The sequence below is a fragment of the Lepus europaeus genome, unplaced genomic scaffold, assembly GCF_033115175.1.
Source record: "Lepus europaeus isolate LE1 unplaced genomic scaffold, mLepTim1.pri SCAFFOLD_47, whole genome shotgun sequence".
NCBI classification, from domain to species: domain Eukaryota; kingdom Metazoa; phylum Chordata; class Mammalia; order Lagomorpha; family Leporidae; genus Lepus; species Lepus europaeus.
This window is the reverse complement of record NW_026909346.1, coordinates 1,474,115-1,491,338: the sequence shown is the minus strand read 5'-3', so window position 1 is coordinate 1,491,338 and position 17,224 is coordinate 1,474,115. Positions and strand designations below refer to the sequence as shown.

The 17,224-nt window shown below is 37.6% G+C and overlaps 1 protein-coding gene across 1 annotated transcript; it reads right to left on the bottom strand.

The window, feature by feature from the left end:
* Positions 1-622: 622 nt before the first annotated feature.
* LOC133755436 (acyl-protein thioesterase 1-like) lies at positions 623-1,273 on the bottom strand. The gene has a single exon (XM_062185546.1). The coding sequence runs from the start codon at positions 1,271-1,273 to the stop codon at positions 623-625; it is 651 nt and encodes a 216-aa protein (XP_062041530.1).
* Positions 1,274-17,224: the final 15,951 nt, after the last annotated feature.

Genomic DNA, 17,224 nt, shown 5'->3' with positions numbered 1-17,224 from the left:
GGCAGAGGATTAGCCTAGTGAGCCGCGGTGCCAGCTACCAATAGCAATCTTGAATGTAAGTGGAATAAACTCTCCAAATAAAAGATAGACTGGCTGAATGGATTAAAAACAAAGACCAATATACATAATGTATACAAGAAACACTGCACACCAACAAAGCTACACACAGACTGAAAGTGATAGAATGGATAAAATTATTCTATGCTAATGGAAATTAAAAAATGAGCAGGAGTTCCTAGCCTAATATCAGATAAAATTGACTTTTTTTGAGGATTAAGTTTTATTTCACATTGATAGAAACTGTGGAAAACTTTTACATTTTCCTACATTACAGCACAATATTGCAACAGAATATTTCTTGCCATAAATAAGATTTTGCTGACTTATATAATGAAAGAATACATTTTATTCTTCAAGGCAAAGCAAAATGACTCAGGAAATGATTGTTCAAAATCTTTAAATCCAGAGATAAACATATGGCTTCATTGTCAACATTATTATTCTATAGTCCAGTAGTAAATTATTTTCATTACCAATTAGCACCCATTTATAAAGATACATCCTTGTGTATTTTGTTTGCCCTGTTGGAATACAGCAGAAAAATTAACATACTTCAGAAATATTAAGCATCCATTTTTTGCTGACAGGAACTTTGCTTCATGCCTTCATAGGCCTTAAAGGTTACACTGGCCAAATTTAGCAATGTGTTTAGTTTTTGCATAGTAAGAGAACCAAACATTAGTGGAATTAAAGGGTCACAATCTCTATGGCACTGGAGAATAGAAATATCTCTATTAGCACCACTGACAGGACCCTGTGGAAATGAAGCCCAAAGTGGAAGCCAGCAACTAAGTGCGGTGACACCCACCAGTTTCTGCTGTATGGTAACAGCAGTATATAAAAATAAAACTCCTCCCTGAGGAAATCCTTCCAAAATGATTCTGTTAGGACTGCCACTCATCACCTCTTGATCTATCAAAACCTTGACATTTTCTGCTGCCTGTTTAATTCCAAATTCATCCTCCTGTGAGTCTGGTGAAAGTCCAATATTATCAGACCAAGAAGGCATAGCCATGTTTATATTTAATGTAGCAGGCATAATGGGTGCATGCAGGCTGATACATCTGGTATGTGAACTTGTGATACCTGCAAAGCCTTCTGCCCATCCATGTCCAGTATCTCCTAATCCATGAAGGAAAATTACCACAGTGGCAGCCTTCCAGGCACAAGGCACGATGGCTAACATTGGAGCAGACATGACATTACCACACATACATAGACTAAGCCAACAGCATGTCGGAAGTGGAAGGGAGGAATAGTGTCTGGCCTCAGCCCAAGGGTCTGCCAAAAGTGAGTCACCAGAGCCCTACTTGGAAAATGCTCAGTCTTGTAGGCACTAAGCCAGAGAAAATAGACTTTAGGAAACCATACGGCCACTGCCTGCAGTGTCGGCATCCCATATGGGTGTCTGTTTGTGTCCCAGCTGCTCCACTTCTGATCCAGCTCTCTGCTATGTCTGGGAAAGTAGCAGAAGATGGCCCAAGTCCTTGGGCTCCTACACTCATGTGGGAGACCCAAAAGAAGCTCCTGGCTCCTGGCTTTGGATTGGAGCAGCTCCAGCCATTGCGGCCGATGGGGAGTGAACCAGCAGATGGAAGACCTCTCTCTCCGCCTCTCCTTCTCTCTTGGTGTAACACTTATTTTCAAATAAATAAATAAATCTTTAAACAAAAAAGAAAGAAACTGTCAAAAGAGACAAGGTCATTGTATAATAATGCAAAAAAATCGATGAAATAAAGAAAATGTTTTGAAAAATAAATAAAATTGATACATCATTGGTTTAACTAAACAAAAAAGGGACAAGACCAAACTTAACAAAATCAGAGATGAAAAAAGAGCTGTTGGGACCAGTGGTGTGGCACAGCAGGTAAAGCCACCACCTGAAGTGCCAGTGAAGTAGGCAGGCATACAGGTTGGAGTTGATCAGATTTGTGAACTGGAAGACCACGCCCCTATGTGACCTCATGCTCCTACCTGATGCCTTTGCCACGCCCTTGTGTGTCCTCATTCCCCTACCTGGCCTTCCGGGGTGCCCACCAGCCAATCAGGTTAATTGACCACTCCCTTTTGGAGTGGGTTAAAAGCCTGGGGCACAGTGTGCCCAGCCTGCTCTTTTTCCCTCGCCTTTTGCTAGGAAGGGGCTTGCTGTAGCCCCACGCCTCCAGGGTGCATGGCCTTCGGGCCATGTGCTCTAGGCTTCCTGGCCTAGATGCTTATCTACGTGGCTGGTTCCTGGTGCTCAGTATGAACCCCCCATTCACTTCTCTCTCCTAAATAAAGCTCTCACTCTCCTATGCACCTTTCTTACTAAATAAAAGCTTAAAACGTACCATGCTGCCTCGTTTATCTGTGCCGGTATTTAGAATTCTTCTCTAAATATTAGGCAAGAACCCTCTTGGGCTTATTAATATTGGGGATTTAGTAATAAGCCTGTGGCAAAATCATAAGGCACCCCAAATTCTGGTAGTACATGTGGCACCCCGGCTAGCATTTCTATGGAACTTTAAGGGGCCACATTTTAGTGTCAATTTTAGGGGGTCTTGGCCGATATCACCAGCATTTGATAGAGGCATGGTTTGAGACCCAGATGCTCCACGTATGATCCAGCTCTTTGCTGTGGCCTGGGAAAGCAGTAGAATGTGGCCCAAGACCTTGGGCCCCTCCATCTGCATGAGAGACTCATAAGAATCTCCTGGCATCTGGCTTCAGATCAGCACAACTCTAGACAATGCAGCCAATTGGGAGTGAACCAACAGATGGAAGAGCTCTCTCTATCTCTGCCTCTCCTTCATTCTCTGTGTAATACTGAATTTCAAATAAATAAAAAAAATCTTTTAAAAAAAGAAATGTTGCAACAGAAACCACAGAAATAAAAAGAATCATCAGGAATTAATGCAAACAGCTATTGGAAAGGTTGGAAAATCTACAAGAAATACATAGATTTCTAGAAGTATACAATCTATCAAAATTGAGTTATGAAGACACAGAAAACTTAAATAGGCCTATAAGCAAGATGGAGATTGAATCAGTAATAAAGACCCTCCCAAGAAAGAAAAGCCCAGGACCAGATGGCTTCACTGTTGAATTCCATGAGACTTTTAAAGAACTAATTCTAATTCTAATTCAGATACTTTCGCAACAATTCAAAGGGAGGGAAGCCTTTGCACTAAAAGTAAAAACACGGTGAAGAAGCAACCGACAGAATGAGAGAAAATATTTGTGAACTATGAAACTGATAAATAATTAATATTCAGAATCTATAAAGAGCTCAAAATCTCAACAACAACAAAACAAAACAATACAGTTAAGAAATGGGTAAGGGGTTTGAACAGGAATTTTTTCAAAGGATGAAATGTAACAAATGAAAAAATGCTCAGAAGTAGTAGCCACCAGGGAAATTTAAACAAAAACCACATTAGGTATATCCTCACACAGTTACAATGGTAATCATCCAAAAATCAGAAAAACAATAAACACTGGTGAGGATTTAGGGAAAACATTACCTTAATACACTCTTGGTGATAATCAGAAAATTTCAGAAGCTTAAATCATAAAAATAACCATTTAAATGAATTCCTATATCTGAAATCAGTTGTCATTGTCCCTTTGGTAATCAAATACATGAACTCCATAGCTAACAAGCACCTGCTGTTAGATTTTTGCAGTGTTTTGAGGTGTACAGTCATCTACATCTAAGATTTAGGAAAGTGCAACTAAGAATCCTAATTGCAGTCTGCAGCTTCCCCCTTTAAGCATGGACAAGCTGCCACAATGAACATCTGGTTCATTTTATTCATTGATGCTTACTTAGGCAACCCTTACATAGTCTGAGAACTCAATACAACTGAAATCTTGGAACAATAATCCGGATGATCACATTTTTTCCAGAAGAATTAAAGGAATTGTAACTTTTTCTGGTTGAGGTTATTATGTGTTAGAGAACAGTTGGGTTTTCAACTCATCACTGGAAGATTGTAGAATTCAATGACATTGAGTTATTCATACATAGTCAATGAGCTTATTGCTATTTTTTCCCTCAAGTATGCCTTCTAATTATTCAGATCTGTCATAGTTTCCATGAATTGTTGTCCATTTATTACCTGGAAATCTGATTGTTTATAATGGTACATTTCTTCCTGCCTAAATAATGGCATCAATTAGAATAAGTATCTCAGATACATTTTTATTGAACTCAATATAGTTTGTCCATCTCATTTATATTCATCAATATGAATTGTTACCATGTGTTACACATATATGTTGCGTGTATTTCCACTTAAAAGATCCTTGACACTAATGTTAATAATCAAGAATATAGTATTTTTCTTTAAGGCTCGACTTTAACTCTGAGAATCTGATTCAAATCCATATTTTACCTAACTAGCATTTTGCATATTTTTATCAAAATTCTCATTTGAAAGACACCCTTAGAATTCTGACTAATCCATATTTTCTGGCATTTTATGTAAAAAGAGCTAGGAAAGGAAATAATAAAACACTTGCAAGCAAACTGGAAGCTAATTGCATATACTCTGGAAAACATAAAGACAAATATTTGAAATTATTGAAGGTTATTGAATCTTGACTTTTAGCATGGAAATTTATTTATTTTGCCTACAAATGTAAACAAAGTAAATATGAATCACAATATTTATGGATTAAAAGCATGTGATAATTTAGCATGTTCTCTGAATGCCATACCAATAGAGACAAATAATGATGGTTGGTTCACTTACACATAGTGTAATTTTTCAATGAATCACATTGAAAATAATTAAAATTGTTTCACAAAATGGAAATATGTGTGTGTAGATAATTGTAAATATTTTGACACTGAAACTCCTACATGTTTGCTATAATTTATAATGATGCATGAGTAACATGATCTAGTTATCCAAATAATAACAAATCTAATCTTATAGCCATCTTTTTTTATTTTCAATTATCTTTATATACAGAAGATCAATTTAGTATAAATTAAGTAAAGATTTCAACAATTTGCACTGACACAGAACACAAAGTGTAAAGTACTGTTTGAGTATTATTATAGCATTAATTCACATTGTACAACACATTAAGGAGAGAGATCCTACTTAAGGAGTAAGTGCACGGTGACTCCTATTGTTGACTTAACAATTTGACACTCTTCTTTATGGTGTCAGTAATCACCCTAGGCCCTTGTCATGAGTTGCCAAGGCTATGGAAGCCTTTTGAGTTCACCAAGTCTGATCTTATTTAGACAGGGCCATAGTCAAAGTGGAAGTTCTCTCCTCCCTTTAGAGAAAGGTCCCTCCTTCTCTGATGGCTCATTCTTTCCACTGGGAACTCACTCACAGAGATCTTTCATTTAGGTCTTTTTTTTGCCAGAGTGTCTTGGCTTTCCATGCCTAAAATACTCTTATGGGCTCTTCAGCCAGATATGAATCCCTTAAGGGCTAATTCTGAGGCCAGAGTGCTGTTTAGGGCATCTGCCATTCTATGAGTCTGCTGTGTATCCCACTTCCCATGTTGAATCGTTCTCTCCTGAATTCTATCAGATATTAGCAGACACTAGTCTTGTTTATGTGATCTCTTTGACTCTTAGTCCTATCATTATGATCAATTGTAAACTGAAATTGATCACTTGGACTAGTGAGATGGCATTGGTACATGCCACCTTGATGGGACTGAATTGGAATCCCCTGGCACGTTTCTAACTCTACCGTTTGGGGCAAGTCAGATTGAGCATGTCCCAAATTGTATATCTCCTCCCTCTCTTATTCCCACTCTTATATTTAACAGGGATCACTTTTCAGTTAAATTTCAAACACCTAAGAATACTTGTGTGTTAATTACAGAGTTCAACCAATAGTATTATGTAGAACAAAAAGAAATACTAAAAGGGATAAAGTATTAAATTCTACATCAACAGTCAGGACAAGGGCTGATCAAGTCACTGTTTCTCATAGTGTCCCTTTCACTTCAACAGGTTTCCTTTTTGGTGCTTGGTTAGTTGTCACTGATCAGGGAGAACATATGATATTTGTCCCTTTGGGATTGGCTTATTTCACTCAGCATGATGTTTTCCAGATTCCTGCATATTGTTGCAAATGACTGGATTTCATTGTTTTTTTGACTGCTGTATAGTATTCTATAGAGTACATGTCCCATAATTTCTTTATCCAGTCTACTGTTGATGGGCATTTAGGTTGATTCAGGTTTTAGCTATTGTGAATTGAGCTGCAATAAACACTGAGGTGCAGACAGCTTTTTTGCTTGTCAATTTAATTTCCTTTGGGTAAATTCCAAGGAGCGGGATGGCTGGGTTGTATGGCAGGGTTATAGTCAGGTTTCTGAGGAATCTCCCGACAGAGTTTCATATAGCCATCTTTTAATATGTATAGTTCTAAAACCATTTATTGACAGATACTCTATCAATGATAAAAAATCTGTTTCTCTAATATAATCCCAGTTACATAAAAATATCTGACTATGCATAGCAAATGTCTGCAAAGTATGCTGTCAGCTTAATGATAGATGCTGGTCATGATGTAGTACTGTATCCCCATAATTGTATTATAATTTTCCAAGACTTATAATTTATGTATTTTTAAATAGTATTAAAGTACAAGCTAGTTATTTCAGCATTTTCTTTGTTTTCTAACTGAGGTTGATCCTCCTCTGACCTATACCTACATTTCAGACATTTATATAGTGCATTAATAATTTATAAGAGCATTTCTGGAAATAAAGTTATCACTTTTCTACTTTAATGATAAATGCAAATATTTTATTTATTTTGTCACTCTTATTGACAAATGCAAACTGTGAAACAGTACCGTGTGTGGTTACAATTTTTCCAATGTCAGCTGTGCATTGGGAGAGCACTAACACTTGGCAGCCATGAGATATTTCACTGATTCAGCTGGGCAGATGGAAGTCATTCAGGACACACCATAAGTACATACTGTTTATGTTTTATGTTTCTCAACAACTAGACATGCTTTTATAACTTATTAATGTACTCAGAAATCTATACTTTATGAAACCCCTTTATTTATGTTTTTATTTCATGATCACTTTGAAGCCCTTATAGGATCCAAAAGTTACAACTGATGTGCTTGCTTCCCTTCAGAAATATCTGCAATGTAAAGGAGCTCGAATATTCACAAAATGAAAATATCTCATAAAATGATTTTGCCATCTCAAGAACATTATATATAACTAGACATGTCTATTTTTAAAAAGATGGAATACTCCCTACTTCTCTGAAGATGTCTTTCACTATTCAAACCAGGCTCTGCCCACTCAGAGCTGGAAGCACCACTGTTGAGGTTTTGGAGGCTGAAGAGCTGGAGGCAGAGGTGGCTGGGGGCTCCCAGAACTGTAACCACCAGGCTGTGGTTCCTCCTCTCTTCCTGTCTCCCAACACCTTTTGTCTTGAAAATAACCTTTTTACTCCAAAGAAGTGGCAAGGGCAGTAGCCATCAGTGCTTCACTCCCTCTCAGCTCTCTCACCTCTGAGGGAGCCCAGGGCAAGTCCCAGCCACCTGGGTGTAACCCCAGGCATCCCTTTTACACCTGGGCCACCCCCATGATAGGTGAGATCACCACCACCAAGTCCATCATCTCCATGTTCCTCCACACCAAGAGGCTCATGATCAAGTGATAGCTGCAGACCTCCAGTCAGAGCCTGCAGGAGATACGGGCAGAGCATTACACACTCCACTGGCTCCCAGAGAAGCTGTGCAAGGGATCAGGTTACCATCATATTCCTGTGGGCATCAACCAGAAACTGGACCCTCTGATTGCACTGAGCAGTCTGGAGCTGTTGAGGTTTCTCCCTGAACACTAGCTTGCACTCTGGGTTGACCCCATGAAGTGTCCTACAGACAGGACAGCTCCATCAGAGTGCTGTAGGAAGTCTCACCAGCAGGAGGCAGCGCTCAGAACAGCACCAAGGTGCAAATGGTAGACAGAAGAATCTGCTCAAAGGAAGGTTCTCTTAAGTAGAAAAAAAAAAAACCTTCCAAAAACTGCAATATGATGACTATCAGACTAAGATTTAGGCTATGGAATGATGTCTTATAATGCATGGACAACTTTGATTTTTGCTTTGGGTGAGCTCTTCTTGAGGATACATTATGGAACTTAAAACATGTCACAGCTGCGAAGATCTTGCACAAAATAGAATGGTAAAATAATTTTTAAGTGCCAAAAGCCATGGTTTGTACAGTCCCTTTCAATGATTAGTAGCCTTCGAGACCAAGTAAATGATCATTTTATTTCCTAGGGAGTAAAGTCCTATGTTTCAGTTTCTCCCAGGCATTAATACCTAAAGTTTTATATCAGTCACTTTAATGAAAATCAGTATTTCAATGAATCTTTCTCTGCAGTATATCTTGCAGATAAGTTTTCATTATTAATGCTTGAAAATTATCATTAACTTTTGGTAGCTCAATAGGAAAGATAAATGTCTTTAAAATGGTAGTACTGAAAATGTTATGACAAGACATTTACCTAGCACTTAAATATCTATAAATGTACATAAAGACAGACCAGTAAGCATGACCTGGGGAAATGGTCAGCTCTTGTATGCTGGTATTTATGGCCTTGAAATTAGCAAGTGAGCAGAATCTTCCATGGCAGCAGGCTTTAAAAAAAAAAAGACTCTTGAGAAAATACCAGGCACCAGCCAGCTATCTGTATATTAGTTTGTAGCTTTCTAAGACTGAAAAGCAACTTAATTTTAGGAAGTGGAGGTCTGGTTTGTAACTCTCCTTGGACTTAATTATGTAAAAGTCTTTTACTCAAATCACCATCTATTTCATTAACTTTGTTAGTCATGTTTTATTGGGTAAATTAGGAACTGGTGTAAATTTGTACAGATTGTGGCAAAGTTGTATGGATTTCTATATTTTGGATTTTGGATGAGGAATTTTTCTTCTCTCTATAATAAATATTTTCTTATGGTGGCATTGAAAATAAATGCTTTAGAAAATGTCAGGAAATATATGACTCTGTGTTTTGAATGTCATTTTCTAAAATGCATTGGTAGGTGATAAATATGCTGTGATTTATTAAAGTCAGATATTCTAAGATTCAATTCTGCTAGGATTTTATTTAAATAATTTTATTTAACAAGTTTACTTAAATATTCTTAGAGGCCAACATTATCATATAATGAACTAAGTCACTGCTTGTTATGCCAGTATCCCACATCAGAACACTGGTTTGAGTCCCAGTTGCTTTACTTCTGATCCACTTTGGCTAATGTTTCTGGGAAGTGTTTTGGGTAATGGAGGGGAGGGCGGTTACCTGAGCAAGCTCCATGTGTGCTTTTCCTCAGCTTAGCATAGAAATAAAAACCTGGGAAACAATTGGCAAATAAGATGCAAAAGCTTTATTTTGTTTGCAAAGCAACAGTAAAGCATCTAGTCCAACAGGAGACCAGATGGAATGCCTGACCAGGACAATGGCTTTCAGGAAGTGCCCAGGGTTTTGATGGCATTACTGCATTTTAATTGGGTCAATCTAGGGGGACGCCCATTGGACAGGGGCTTCACATACTCTATGTTGACTGAATTGGGGCCACCCATGGAGATAGTGGGGGTCTCCTGAAGTCAGCCAGATCCCCCTTAGGGGCTCAGGCCCCTCCTGTACTAGCTCTGGGTAGAGGATTGAAGTTGTGGTTAGAACTACAGGCTCACACATATTGAACAGGAGGTTATTATGGGGGAGATGCCAGCAGGTGAAAACAAGCTTTCCAGCCACAGCTTTCAGCCTGCTTGCACATTTGCAACCTGATTATGTCAGAAATTCTTCCTATGTCTGAGAGGCCCACAGGCACTTAGCCTCCCAGATATCCTCAGGAAGGCAGCAAATTATGGCCTAAGTACTTGGACCCCAGCCACCCTCACTGAAGACTCAGATAGAGTCTCTGGATACTAGGTTCAGCCTGGTCCAGTCTCAGATGTTGGGAGTATTTGGGAAATAAACCACTAGATGGAAAATCTGTCTCTCTACCTTTCAGAAAAATATATATGTCTAAAAAATAAATATTTGATTTTTAATATATTTCAGTGGGAATTTTGTATAGAATATTCTTTTTTGATTTTTTTTAAGATTTTAATAATTTATTTGAAAGGTGGAGTTACAGAGAGTGAGAAGGAGAGACAGAGAGATCTTCCTTCCATTGGTTCACTCTCCATACAGCTGCAACAGCTGGAGCTGCACTGATCCAAAGCCAAGAACCAGGTGCTTCTTCCTGGTCTCCCATGTGGGTGCAGGGGCCCAAGCACCTGGGCCATCTTCTACTGCTTTCCCAGGGCATAGAAGAGAGTTGGATTGGAAGATGAGCAGCTGGGACTAGAACCAGTACCCATACGGGATGCTAGCACCACAGGCAGAGAATTAACCTATTGCACCAGGGCACCAGCCCCCTAGAATATTCTGAGCCCTTATTTCATTTGCTATACTCTCAACATTCTTTGAGTTAGCCATTGAATGTGAAATGAGCTATTGTATAATGGTAACACTGAAGACTGGGCAGCAGAATACTCTGGAACTTATAATTGTCTGTGATAAATAGACAACAAGGACTAACTTTGTCAGTGACTACTGCTGTCCCTCGCCCTGTCCTGGATGACATCAAGGGTGACCACAGGGTTTCTGTGATGGGGCGACACACTGTGATACCAGTCATCAGAATAGCTGGTGTGGTAACATGACTTCCCACAAGCAACTGAGTGCAGGTGATAAAATTAATGAGAACTTTTTGGGGATGTGAGAAAAATAGGAGCACACACAGATATGCACAACCTCAGATAGGCACATCTGCACATATAACAGAAAAGCAGCCCAAAGCTGCTGCATAGGCCTGCATCAAGTTAGGGATACTTGTGTTGCTTCCATCATACTAGAACTAAAAACACTCCAGGTCTTAGAAACCCAAATGAATTGATGATAGACCTCTTAGAGTTGGAAGGGTTTTACTGCCAGCACATTTATAAGGTCTTCTCTGATTACTATTTTCTGTTTCTCACCATTTTTCCCAAGACATTTGCCTGTAGAGATAATTCCATTTAGATAATGTCCTCTCCCTTTAAGTGTGTTTTGTTCATGGCTCTGCAAAGGCACTCATAATATAGATGAAAATTGATTCATTTACTAAACTCTGTTTTAATTAAAGCTACCACTGAATAGTATATTCAAGATTTGGACATGTTATATGATGTGTAAAAACTTAAAATTAAAATTACAATTAAAAACACACATGTTTCTCATGAAAATCTGAAAACTCTTAAAAGCATAAAAGCTATAATGCATTCCTCAGTCATATAATCCTTCTATATTCATTTTGGAACACTTAATTATCTATTTTCATTCTATATGATCACCAACAATAAATAATGTGCTAGTATTTACTAGAGAGGTACAACACTTTAACATATTTTTAAAGTCTTGACAACACAATGAACATAAATATTTAATGTAAAACTATATGATTTTCTAAAAAGCTTAGTAGTATTTTTAAACAATTTCTATTAATGATTTTTTTCAAGAGACTTAGAAGAATTTGCATATATGAGCATGTAGGTTCTCATGTATATGTATCTTCCTTAAAGTTAAGCAAATTATATTTCAGAGTAAAATGGATTTATACCACTGCAATTCATGTTTTGTCGTATGTTGACAAAATATGATATCAATGTTTATTTCACATTAAATTATTAAAATATATGGTAAGAACACTGAGAATTTATTTCTAGGAGAATATAATATAATATAATATAATATAATATAATAATATAATATAATATAATATAATTTTCTAGAGTTCTCATGCTGTTCACCAGATCTCTAAACTGATTAACCTTACAGAATTAAAACTTTATACCAGACCAGGCATTTGGTGGAGCAGTTAAGATGCCACATGAGATGCTCACATCCCTTATTGGAGGGTCTGGGTTTGAGCCCTGGCTTTGCACTAAATTCTGGAGTCATGCTAATACATGTTTGGAGGCAGCAGGTGATGGTTGAAGTTGTAGGTCTGTCACCCACAGGGGAAATCTGGATTGATTCCCTGGCTCCTGTTTTGACTTGGCCTAGCCCTGTGTATTGTGGGAATTTGGATAATAAACTAAAAGGAGAATTTTCTGTCACTGCCTTTCAAATCAATAGTGATTAAAAACAATTTCTACCCTGTGACCTACATCATTCCATCCTACCCCAGTAACCAATGTTCTGCACTGTTTCTATGTACAGCATTTGGATCCTAAAGATTCTACATATAATCGAGACCATGAAGCAATTTCAATATTTTTTCTATATCTGGTTTATATTCCATATTCATCTGTGCTGTAGCAAATGGCTAAATTTCCTTTTGCAAAGGCTAAATAATTTTCTCTCAATAGCATTCCATTATATAATATTTGATTCTCCATTTCTTTATTTATAATATTTATTCATCCATCAAATGTTACTTAGTGTGTTTTCATTTCTTGGTTACTTTAAAAATTCTGTAATAAACATGGGAGCACAGATATCTCTACCAGGTGATGACTGACTGATTTCTTTGCCTATACATGTGGAAAAGAAATTGATGAGTCCTATGGTTATTCTATTTTTACTTTTTGAGGAACTTTCATATTGTTTTCATACTGGCTGTACCCATGTACATTTCCACTAATTGTATAGATGGGTTCCTGTTTATCCACATCCCTGACTACACTTGTCATCTCCTATCCTTTTGACAAAAGGCACTGTAAAAGAAGGTGAAATATTATTGCATATTTGATTTGCATTTACCTGGTATGTTAGTGTTATTGAGCATCTTTCTATACATCTGCTGAATTGCAAGAAAATGTTTCTCAGGCTGGCTCCATGGCTCAATAGGCTAATCCTCCACCTGCAGCTCTGGCACACTGGGTTCTAGTCCCAGTTGGGGTACCGAATTCTGTCCCAGTTGCTCCTCTTCCAGTCCATCTCTCTGCTGTGGACTGGGAGTTCAGTGGAGGATGGCCCAGGTGCTTGGGCCCTGCACCCACATGGGAGACCAGGAGAAGCACCTGGCTCCTGGCTTCAGATCAGCACTATGCGCTGGCTGCAGTGGCCACTGGAGGGTAAACCAATGGAAAATGAAGACCTTTATCTTTGTCTCTCTCTCTAACTCTGCCTGTCAAAAAAAAAAAGAAAAGAAAATGGTTCTCTACTTATATATGTACTTTGCTATAACTTTCTTTTCTTTTTTTTTTAAATTTTTTTTGACAGACAAAGTGGACAGTGAGAGAGAGAGACAGAGAGAAAGGTCTTCCTTTTGCCATTGGTTCACCCTCCAATGTCCGCCACGGCTGGCGTGCTGTGGCTGGCACACCACGCTGATCCGAAGGCAGGAGCCAGGTACTTATCCTGGTCTCCCATGGGGTGCAGGGTCCAACACTTGGGCCATCCTCCACTGCACTCCCTGGTCACAGCAGAGAGCTAGCCTGGAAGAGGGGCAACTGGGACAGAATCTGGCACCCCAACTGGGACTAGAACCCAGTGTGCTGGCACCGCAAGGTGGAGGATTAGCCTATTGAGCCGCAGTGCCAGCCTTATAACTTTATTTTCTATAACAAAAGATGTCAGAAGGTAATTATAATAGCATTATATCTTAAAACCCTTGCATATTTATTTTTCCAGAAACTGTGGTTTGCAGCTCAGAAAAGAATAAAATATTTTAAACAAAGATTATAATTTGCTTTGTACATATTTACAGATATTCCAAGGTTTGTGCTGTTATTTGTCTCTAGTTTCACTTGTAATCACCAGATGATATACTTTATATTATTTAATCCTTTCAAATATTGAATACTTTTCATCTAAAAAATTATGACTTAAGTCATTTCCAGACAACATTCCATGTATACCTGATAAGAAATATTTAACCCGCCAGGAAAATAATGGCTATGCCATACATTCTGAATATTTCTCCCACATAAGGCCTTGATGTGATTAACAAGTGACTTGTTAGTGTTGCAGACAATTAAGTCATGCATTAATGATTTGAGGTTTAGACCGTGGTGAGGGAGTTCTTATTCTATAAGGTTACATCATATATAACTTTAAAATATATGACACTTCCTGTGTACTTCTCAGTCATTTTATTTTGATTTCATCATACTAGACCTATTATTTTCTTGTAAAAGGCATTTATTGTATAAATTAATGTAAAGTAGCCAAATCCAGCTATATAGAAGCTTCAGAAACAGACCTGATAGTAACAAGGCATGATCCAATTTTAGTGGTTATTTGTATCTCATGATTATCAAACTTCATTCAGGAGCTGGTTATGAAAACATTCAAGTTGGTCTGACAGTATTTTATTAGGGATATTTGTTTGTGTGTTTATTCAGTATATTTACATAAAAATGATTTTGCCTTCAGCCAAAACTGAGTCATCCTGACAGCTACCTTTTGTAGAGTGTATTTCTTAAGAAAATGGGAACAAATTTTAGATTTGTTCAGCTTTTTACTGAAGATGCCTAATACCATAGTTGTTTTTGCCTAACCCAAGTTGTTAGCCTGGGCTATGACACAGGACATGGAATGAAATAGCTGCATATGGCTGTCCTATTCACATGTCAGTCTGAAAATGGCTTATAGTGTTACAGTGTTCTGGGCTTAAAAGAGGAAGGTACAGGTTCACATGAATTAGACAGCTGAGGATACAGTTGGGAGAACTCTTTGTGTTGTGGTCTACTGAATGTTCTCTGTAGGAAGGGCATCCTCTGAAACTTGCCCATTTTCTGTTCTTCTTGAATGTCAGTGCAGTGCACTGCTGCTCTCTGATTCTCTTGACCATGGAATCCTTTTCTAACAGCTGCATTTTCTCCCTGTATACTCTTTGCATTGGCAGCATCCTGTCTCTGACCTGGCACACTAGCTTTTCAGTGCTCTGATTCTGATTTCATGGCTAGTTACTCAAGGTATGAATTTTCCATAGAACATGCACTGACATGACATTGCCATTCTTGTATGGAAAGAAAATTTTTAATGAAATAAAGAATTTAAATATCAAAAAGATCCACAAAAAATGAAAATTTTCCCATGAAATTGATATTTTAAAGAGAAATCAAAATAAAATATTAAAAATGAAGAATTCAATAGATCAAATAAAAATTCAGTGGAAAGCCAAAACAACAGACTTGGTGAGACAGAAGAAAGAATACCTGAGCTAGAAGACAAATATTTGGAAATTTTTCAGTCAGATCAAAAAAAAAGGAGAAGAAATTAAAAATCTTTAAAAAGTGTTGGATACTTATGGAAACTATCAAACAACCCAACATATGGGTCTTATGAGTTCCTGAAGGTGTGGGAAAGAGAGAATGGATTAGAAGGCCTATATCGTGAAATAATTACAGAAAACTTCTCCAATTTGGAAAAAGAAAAAAACATCCAATACAAAAAGCACATAGTTATTCTAATAGACATGACCAGAAAAGATCTTTTCACCATGACATATTGTAGTCAAATTTCCACTGTAAAACATGAAGACTCTAAAATGTGCACAAGAAAAATACCAGATTACTTTCAGAGGATCTCCAATGAGACTCACATCTGACTTCTCATCAGAAACACTACAGAACAGGAGAGAATGGAGAGATGTAGTCCAAGTCTTAAGAGAAAAAGCAACTGTCAACCCAGAACACCATGCCCTGAAAAGCTCTCATTTATGAATGAAGGTGAAATAAATACTTCCATAACAAACAGAACTTGAAAGAATTTATCACCACTTGTCCAGCTTTACAAAAGATGCTTAAGGATGTCTACACACAGAAACATGGAGATAGTCATTGTTATGAAAGAATGTGTAGGCAGAAAATCTCCCAGTAAAAGTACAGTAGAGGGACCAGCACTGATCACATATGGGTGACAGTACAAATCTTGGATGATCCACTTCGTATCCATCTCTCTGCTATGGCCTTGGAAAGCAGAACATGGCCCAAGTTCTTGGGCCTCTGCAACTGTATGGAGACCTGCTAAAAGCTCCTGGCTCCTGGCTTCAGATTGGTGCAGCCCCAATTGTGGCCATCTGAGGAGTCAGTGGATGGAAGACCTCCCTCTCTCTGCCTCTGCCTCTCTGTAACTGTGCTTTTCAAATAAATAAATAAATCTTTAAAAAATGCAATAGAAATCCAAAGTAAACAATATTAATATTTATGGAAAAATGGCAGGGCCAAGTTGTTACATATCAATAGTAACCTTAAATGTAAATGGCTTCAACTCTCCAGTTAAAAGATACAGACTGGCTGAATTGATTAAAAAGCAAGAGCTTTCTATTTGCTGCTTACAATGAACACATCTCACCAATAATATATACAGAGACTGAAAAGTTATTCCATGCTAACAGAAAACAAAAAAAGAGCGGGTCAAGCCATCCTAATATCAGACAAAATAGACTTTAACACAAAAATTGTTAAAAGAGACAAAGAAGGGCACTATGTAATGATTAACAGAACAATTAACAGAAAGATGTCACTATATTAAATGCATGAACCTAATTACATCACACCTGGCAATTTAAAACAAATATTAATTGATCAAAAGTGAAGCATAGACTCCAACACAATAGTAATGGGAGACTTCAACACCCCATTTTAATCAATGGACAGATCAACTAGACAAAATCAAGAAATAACTGAGCTACTCAACACTGTGGACCAAATAGATATAACAGATATCTACAGAACTTTTCATCCTACAGTAGCAGAACACACATTCTTCTTATCAGTGCATGGGACATTCTCTAGCATTGACCATATGCTAGGCCATAAAGCAAGTCTCAGCAATTTTTAAAAAATTGAAATTATACCATGCATCTTCTCTGATCACAATGGATTGAAGCTGCAAATTACAACTCAAGAATGCAAACACATGGAGACTGAACAACATGTTCCTGAATGAACAGTGGGTCATACAAGAATTCAATGGGAAATAAAAAGATTTCTGGAAAAAATGAGCAGAATACATCATATCAAGACATATGGGATACAGTAAAAGCAGTGTTCAGAGGGAAGTTTATAATAATTGGTGTCTACCTTAAAAAATTGGAAAGGCACTAAATAAATTTGCTAACAATACATCTCAAGAACCTAGAAAAATGGTAGCAAACCAATACAAAATTAGGAGGAAGAAAGAAATA